General features: G+C 36.7%; 1 protein-coding gene across 1 annotated transcript; it reads left to right on the top strand.

Annotated features, from left to right (window-relative positions):
- Positions 1 to 2,375: 2,375 nt before the first annotated feature.
- Positions 2,376 to 8,276, top strand: LOC105618496 (importin subunit beta-1). Its single transcript, XM_012200029.1, has 6 exons — positions 2,376 to 2,436; positions 3,643 to 3,701; positions 3,795 to 3,977; positions 5,720 to 6,073; positions 6,172 to 6,321; positions 6,411 to 8,276. The coding sequence occupies exons 1-6, from the start codon at positions 2,376 to 2,378 to the stop codon at positions 8,274 to 8,276; spliced, it is 2,673 nt and encodes an 890-aa protein (XP_012055419.1).
- Positions 8,277 to 8,647: the final 371 nt, after the last annotated feature.

Here is an 8,647-nt window from a genome sequence, read left to right as displayed (position 1 = left end):
TTGCTAAAAAATTTTAATATTCTAACAATCTGCTTGAACGTCTTACATAATTATTTTGATAGTATAAAATAATTTTTTATTAGCACATTTTTAAAGAGCTTTTTTCAGTCAAATTTTATAACAAAAATCATGGATATAAGAAAGTATAAATAAATAATTTGTAAAAAATAATCACATACCTTTCTAGAGTAGTTAACTGTATCGAGTAATGGTTCGCTGATAAATTTTCGCTGATCTATACATATCGCAATCATTCGTTGTTGAAGCATTAAATCTCGCCACTAGACCTCAGTTCAACTTTGTTCAATAGTTTATCGCTAAAGAACACTCACTACCGCACGTAATAACGTTACATTAAATACATCACACAATGTTGTTAAGATGTTATATTAGAATCTTTTAGAAGACATATACTTTTTAACGTTGCCGCAATTCTGCAATGTTTACAATTACAGCAATATTGCACAACGTGCGTGTAATACAATTTTGCATTGAAAATAAGATTTATTTGTAATATTTTTCATTATTTGTATCATTTTTCATAATATATTAATTTAGTCAGGGACGAGCCTAGCCAGAGACGGCCAAAGTCGAGATTCATTAAATTATAAATGCGACGAAATCACAGCTTTCTGATACATCTTATGGATTTTAGAACAGATTCCGATCGGAATTATTTGCCTTAAAAAATACAATAGAAAGGGAATTATGAATAATTCTGATCGGAATTCATTCCGAGAAAATAATTCCCTAATTAAACGTTGGCGTTTTCATTAAAATTATCTTTTTTTTATTGTTCATTTCTATAAACATTAACTTTAATCTGTTATGACTATTTCTATGAATTTAGATTAACTTTAGAATCAGAGAGAAAAAAATAAAGTTAAAATTAATCTATAATGATCCATTTTTATTTATATATAGATTTTAATTTTAATTCATTCTTTATCTTTTATTAATTCTTAAGGATTAAAAGTAGAAAAATAAAAAACAAGTTAAAATGAAATTACGGTTAATCTACATAAATAGAAATTGACACTGTATGTGTAATTTATTCTTTATCTTTATTTAAGCATTAAAACTAAAAAAAGTTAAAGTATAACTCCTTCCTTTGTCTCCTTTTTTCTAGTCTACATCTAAACAATTATATATGTATACTTCTGAGACAGCAAAATTATTTTTATACGCGGGCAGCCAACTCTTTTTGTACGTCTCTGACTGTATGTATTGTAGTACATTGGACAATAAAAATGCTAGTGAGAAACAAGGAGTCGCATCACATGTTGCAAGACAATAAAGTAGAGGGGAAACAAATTTTATAATAAATACCTGTGTCAAGTAAGGAAATGATTCGACAATTTTTTTTCTGAGACAGATACATACAATATATAGTATGTGATCCATTCGGCTCTGCAACGCTCTTCGATTTTGATTGATCAATCGGAAAAAAGAATTTTTTCTAATTGATCAATCAAAAAATATTTCGAAGCATTTGTAACACCGAATGGATCACATGCCAATGGATCATAGCCATAGCTAATACAGAATCTATTTCGAGTATTCTCAACCAATCCAAACTATTCAATTATCAAGACTTGTTCAATGAATTACTGCAACGTTTCTGAATTACACAAAGCAAATAAAATTTATAAATAAATTTTAATGAACGTTTGCAAATTAAGTGTTGTGCCATGAAAGAAAAGTGATACTCGCGCGGAAAATTTATTTTAAACGTCACAAAACGTCGAAAAACCCACCAACGGTCAATCTTGCGCAATGGGATATCGCACGACCAATGCGATTGCTTGCAGCAGTGCCAGGTGGCGTGCGTGCATCGGTCGGCGCATGCGCAGTTCCTCACTGAGATAAGAAAATAGTCCGCTTTCGCGAAAACACGATACAATCGCCGAGGCAACGGCAAGAGACGCAACGACGATTTTGTATCTGAGATAATCATCGCGATCATGTTGAATTTTTATCGCTTGTCAACAGCGCGTTACGTTTTTCACGTAATCATAGGTTCGTTCCCAGCGGGCGCGAGAATCTCAAAGGCTGCCGGATATTACTACGCCGCACGTTGTGTGCGAAGGAAACGCGACGGCGGAGTATAGAAGGAGAAAGCAAGAGGGAGCGATAAATCGCGCAGCTGGCACCGCGAGAGCGAGAGAGACGGACGGCGATCGGCCCGCCAGGCAGGAAGTGGACGTCAGAGTGGGGGCAACGTCGAAGGCAGTTGAGTCGGTGGTGGCTACATGTGGATATCCGCCGGTCGTGACGAGAACTTTCGTATCAGGGAGCAGACGTTAACTTCCTCGCGTCGAATCGCGGGAGCCGTGACTTACCACACTGTGAACGAGAACAATCCGCCGTTAACCATGCAGATGGACCCGACGACGTTGCAGCTGATCCAAGTCCTCGAGAGGACCGTCTCGTCGGGTAAGTGTATCGGAATCGTATCGTCGTGGCGACGTTACGGAGGACCGGCGGGCCGTTTTCTTTCATTCAGGCGTCTTCTCGAGATTTCGCTCGATCGAAAGCGCGATGCCGATGCGATGCTGGGTGCAACGGCGACGGTAGCTGCGACGGCGGCTGCGAGGGCGATGGCGAGCTCGATCTGGAGCACATGAGAGAGATATCGGAGGAACCGCGTGCGCGTCATCGTTCTCGGTTCCGGCGGGGCTCGTCGCAACGTGCTCGGATCGGACGGCCGCCGCCTTAGCCGATCGCGCAATTTTGCCAGCGACACGGCTGCCGTCGTTGTCTCGTGGACGGGACCGTGAGCCATTTCGCATGCTGTTAGGCGCGATATCGCGCCTGATCGCGCCCCGTCGTACTGTTGCTAGGCGCTTTGTTCGCCGCTGGAAAAGTATTGTCCCGTGTGACGGTTGCTGATATTTGCACGCATTGGCGCGACACGCATCGCGAGGCGCCTCGGTTTCGTCTAACCTACGGTTTTTCACGATTTCTGACGTGGTACTTAGTAATGCTTTTTTCCAATTTTTTATTACACACGATGGATCGTCCTTAGGTTAATTTTTATCACTTTCACAAAAATTATTAAATAATTCTTTAAAATCTTTAGAAAGTATGTATAAGGTGTACTAAAAAAATTGTACATGAATGTTATAACTAATTATTCTGGAGAGTGCATTTTGTTTCATGCATGATGTATCATTTTATTCTTGTTAGTCATCAAGTATTAAAGAATACAATGATACATTATGTCTATTCACGTTGCTTGAAATTCCTAAAAGTTTTGCATTTAAAATGAGATAAATATATATTTGAGCGTTGAAGAGGAAGAAAGTGAAAATACTGAGTGCAGAAAGTACAAGTAATGCTTAGGTAACATTGAACAGACCAATTATATTTAATGCACGAAACAAAATATACTCTTATATCACTTTTTATCAATGTAGTTTAATTTCAATCTCAGTTGAATTAATTTATATTTTTCTAAGAAATTAAAAAAGATAAAGAGTAATTTGAACCGAGATTAAAGTTAATTTACGTTGGTAGAAATGTCACCAGTATCTCAAAGAAAAGAAATGCGCAAGATATGAATGATCTAATTGTACCGAGGATTAATATTCTTAATATTAATTATGAACATACGAATATAATATGTCTATGCATTTTCAGACAAGAATGAGCTGGTGGCAGCGCAGACTTTCTTGCAGCAGGCGGCCGAAACCAATCTCGTGAGTATAAATTTGCCACTGTATCTATGAGATTTATCTTATGTTAGTGCAAGAAGTATTCAATTGCAATACTCGGTGGTATGTCTGTTTCAGCATGAATTCGTGCAACGACTCAGCGCCGTGCTGGTCACAGTCGGCGCGAGCCCTGTTGCCCGCATGGCAGCGGGCTTACAGCTCAAAAACCAACTTACCTCCAAGGATCCTGATATGAAATTCCAATATCAGCAACGTTGGCTTACTATCCCTGTTGAAACGAGGGAATATATCAAGAAAAATGTAAGAAATGCCATATTTATCCTATTTTCTCATATTATTTTAACATTTTAATCTATTATATAGAGATAATATTCTTTCTTTTGAAAATTATAATTATATATTATTTGAAGTGAAACAGAACATGAAATAGAAATGTTTTTATTTTTTTCTCTATTATCTGTTTATATCTTTACTCTCAATTTTATTTTTATGTTTACTCTTTTAAATAGGTAAGTGATAAGATAGTAAGAAGATTCAATTCTGAACGAAAGTGAAATAATAGAAATTTCATACAAAAAATAATTTTTTATGACATTTTTTAATAAAATGATTTAGCATTATTTTGAAATTCCGATAAGAAGTCATGAATATATCATCCCTTATAAAATGTGTTCCTTTTTATTTCAATATCTTGTTTTTTAGACATAATATGATTTAAATATGACTTTTTTTAAGGTAACATTTTTCGCATGTGACGATGAAATTATGTACTTCTATAATTTTTATTTTGTGACATTGGCAAATTTAAAGATTTGTTAAGGAGGCCACTTGTTGGCGTGTCATAAGCGAAATTTTTTTAGGTCCAATATATATGAAAAAATAGAATATTAAATCATTATTCAAATTATTATATTGAAAAAGTATTATTTAAATGTATAATTCTTAAAATGTTTTATTTTAAATTATTTCAACAAAGAAAAGAATAATATAATGAAATCTGTTTTTTATATTTAATTCTTAAAATTAAAAAAATTTTTTTAGCATATTAAAATTATAATTAAGCATGTCAAGTGCTAAAAATATAAATAACATTTTGCTATAAATATTTTTAAAAAAAGGTTAGCTATTTGTGGCTATCGATAAACAGTGCAATTTATCGTAGATTCTGCTAAATGTGTACGTACATATATACGGAGGCGTTATGAAGTATTAAAAAGATTACATTCCAGTATAAAGCGTAAAATTTAGACGGATGTAAAATTTTAATAATAGGTACTAATAATTTTCAAGATATCCAAAAACATATGAAAATGGATCGCTCCAACTGTGATGTCATCAATGTCCTTATCCTAAAACTCAAGCTACATTCCGCTGTATCCAGTACTGAAAATCTATAGTGTATGTTACGTATATTATAGATTTTTACCACAGCAGTGAAGAAATTGGCGAAACTTTCTTTCTTTTGATTGTTGATTCGTTGCGCTTGGCGGGAAGTTGATGTTTCGTACCTAGTAACCTTGGCACTGGGGCGCGAAAGCAAATTTCAATGTAAAACATCTAAGACAGTCGTAACACCTCCATATATAGTGTGTGTCTCATGTACATTATCTGCCTCGAATATTTCGAAAAAACGCATTAAAAAAAATGTTTGGAAATAAAAATTATATGGTTTATGTATGTGTATTGATATTACAAATTAGAATTTGCACTTTACCAAGGTGGAAAATTTATTATTTTAGAAGAATTTCGTATTTAAATTTTTCACAACATGATAAATAAGATATTGAAAAAAGTAAGATATTGAAAAAAAAGTATTTTATGGGATAAGGAATACATTCGTAACTTCTAATCGGAATTTCAAGGTAGTTTATCTTCTTTACAAAAAAAATATATCGTCAGAAAACTATTTTTTCATTTTATGAAAATTTTATAATAATAGTAATAGTAATCATAAAAAATTATTAAAAGTAACATTTTTTAGAGTTAAATATATTGATCAATTATTTTCCTTCATGCACAGAGAGATATACTTATTCTTGCAGATTTTAGGAGCGTTGGGAACAGAAAACAATAGGCCAAGCTCTGCAGCACAATGCGTCGCTTATGTAGCTGTTGCCGAGTTGGCAGTCGGGGAATGGAGCGAATTAATTCCATTGTTAGTCAATAATGTTGTCAACCCGTCCAGTACCGAGATGATGAAGGAGGCTACTTTAGAGACTATTGGATATATCTGCCAAGAAATCGAAAGTGAAGTGCTAGTATCACAATCAAATGAGATTCTTACTGCTATCATTCACGGTATGAAGGGTTCGAGCACATCAAATCACGTTCGACTAGCGGCTACAAGCGCTCTGTACAATTCCTTGGAGTTCACCAAAGGAAACTTTGAAAAAGAGGTTAATATTATCATTGACGTGAATATCATTTTTATATACAACTGTGATACAATTTATGCAATAAATAACTAAATAACTGCTTTTAATCCTATATACAGACGGAACGAAACTTCATAATGGAAGTAGTATGTGAAGCCACTCAGTCTACCAATACTCAAATCAGAGTGGCTGCGTTACAGTGTCTTGTGAAAATTATGTCACTGTATTATCAATACATGGAACCATATATGGCTCCAGCATTGTTTCCTGTAAGTGTTATTTGTATGGATTTCAATTGTCTTTAAAATATTACATATTAAATATAGTGTATATTTTATTAATGGAATTTTTATTTTAGATTACATTAGAAGCTATGAAATCTGATATTGATGAAGTGGCACTTCAAGGAATAGAATTCTGGTCGAATGTATCTGATGAAGAAGTGGACTTATCAATGGAAGAAGGAGAGGCATCAGAAGGAGGTCGCCCACCGCTAAAAGTCTCGCGGCACTATGCTAAAGGAGCTTTACAATATTTAGTACCAGTATTGATGAAAAAATTGACCAAGCAAGAAGAATTTGATGACGAAGATGATTGGAATCCTTCAAAAGCTGCTGGAGTTTGCTTGATGTTGTTGTCATCGTGCTGCGAAGAAGCTATTGTTCCGTTCGTTCTTCCTTTTGTCAAGGATAATATTAAAAGTCCCGATTGGAGGTATAGAGATGCGGCTCTGATGGCATTCGGTTCGATTCTTGGTGGTTTAGAACCTGCCACATTGAAACCGTTAGTGGAACAAGCCATGCCAACTCTCATCGAGCTGATGTACGATAACAGTGTAGTCGTCCGTGATACTGCGGCTTGGACATTTGGACGCATATGCGAGATGATTCCAGATGCTGCAATCAACGAAACTTATCTGAAGCCATTGTTAGAATCTTTAGTGAACGGATTGAAGGCAGAACCACGAGTTGCTGCCAATGTATGTTGGGCATTTACAGGATTAGCAGAAGCGAGTTACGAGTCTGCTGAGGCCAGCGAAGACGGCAATCAACCAGAAACGTACTGCATGTCACAATATTTCGATTTTATCATTCAACGACTTTTGGAAACTACTGATCGACCAGATGGGGCTCAAGCGAATTTGAGATCTGCTGCTTATGAGGCTCTCATGGAAATGGTGAAGAACTCGCCGCGTGATTGTTATGTAACCGTACAAAAAACTACAATGGTGATACTGGAGCGACTGCAACAAGTATTGCAGATGGAGTCGCACATACAAAGTCATTCGGATCGTGCCCAATATAACGATTTGCAGTCGTTGCTTTGTGCGACTTTACAATCAGTCTTGCGTAAAGTCACTACAGAGGACGCTCCGCAAATATCCGATGTAATAATGACTGCTCTGCTTGCCATGTTTAACTCAAACTCCTGCAAATCAGGTGGCGTACAGGAGGATGCGCTTATGGCAGTTTCGACTTTGGTTGAGGTGTTAGGCGAAGGTTTCTTGAAGTATATGGAGGCATTCAAACCTTATCTCTGTCTCGGCTTGAAGAACTATGCCGAATATCAGGTGTGTTGCGCAGCGGTCGGTCTCACTGGTGATATCTGCCGCGCTCTCAAAAACAAGATGCTTCCTTATTGCGATGAAATTATGACTCTGTTGTTGGAGAACCTCAGCAATAACGCCGTGCATCGCTCAGTTAAACCGCAGATCTTTTCGGCTTTCGGTGACATCGCCATGAGTATCGGACCAGAATTTAAAATATATTTGGACGTTGTATTGCAGACGTTGGTACAAGCATCACAGGCTAACGTAGATAGAAGCGATTACGATATGATCGATTATCTCAACGAGTTACGCGAGGGCGTACTTGAAGCTTACACTGGCATAGTTCAAGGTCTCCGCGGTGATGGGAATAATTGTCCGGATGTTGCTATTTCTCTTATCGAGCCGCATGTGCCGTACATTATACAATTTATCACCTCGATAGCGCAAGATCGCGAACATTCCGAGGGTAATGTGTCGGCCGCGGTAGGTCTGCTAGGCGATCTCGTCATGGTGTTCGGAATCAAATTATTGCCTATGGTGGAGACCGAGCCGCTTAATGATTTGCTGACCAAGGGTAAGAAGTCACGCACTCACAAAACTAAACAGCTGGCGAGCTGGGCTGCGAAAGAGATTCGAAAGCTCAAGACTGCTGCCAACGCTACGTCCAGTTGGTGAGTACCTTTCTTTATATTTCTCGATTTGTTTTATGCGCCGTTTTTAATTAATTCGCAAAGTTCTCGATGCGATTTGATCATTTTAATCGACGCGCGATGCACTAACACTGCATATTATTTTGAGTTTGATTTTGGTTCGCATTCCGTTAAAGGGATGAAATTTATCTTTATTATTTTTGTTCTTTTTTTTGTGCTTTTCCGCACTCCGCCTTTATCATGCATATTCGATTTTACTATCTCACCATACATTCTTCGGTTGTTAAGTTTAATTTAACTGGCGAGCTTTTCATAGCAAGGATAGGATGTAGGTAGGACAGAATTATTAAAGGAAACAGAGAAGGGGGAGGGCGGAAGATAGAGAGAATGAAAGCG

The sequence above is a fragment of the Atta cephalotes genome (genome assembly GCF_000143395.1).
Source record: "Atta cephalotes unplaced genomic scaffold scaffold00017, whole genome shotgun sequence".
Classification (NCBI taxonomy): domain Eukaryota; kingdom Metazoa; phylum Arthropoda; class Insecta; order Hymenoptera; family Formicidae; genus Atta; species Atta cephalotes.
This window is presented reverse-complemented; position numbering and strand designations above follow the sequence as displayed.

Coding starts and splice junctions, on each gene's coding strand:
- LOC105618496 (XM_012200029.1), top strand. CDS start 2,376: ATGCAGATGGACCCGACGACGTTGCAGCTGATCCAAGTCCTCGAGAGG. Junction 2,437..3,642: donor CGAGAGGACCGTCTCGTCGG/GTAAGTGTATCG, acceptor ATGCATTTTCAG/ACAAGAATGAGCTGGTGGCA. Junction 3,702..3,794: donor AGGCGGCCGAAACCAATCTC/GTGAGTATAAAT, acceptor TGTCTGTTTCAG/CATGAATTCGTGCAACGACT.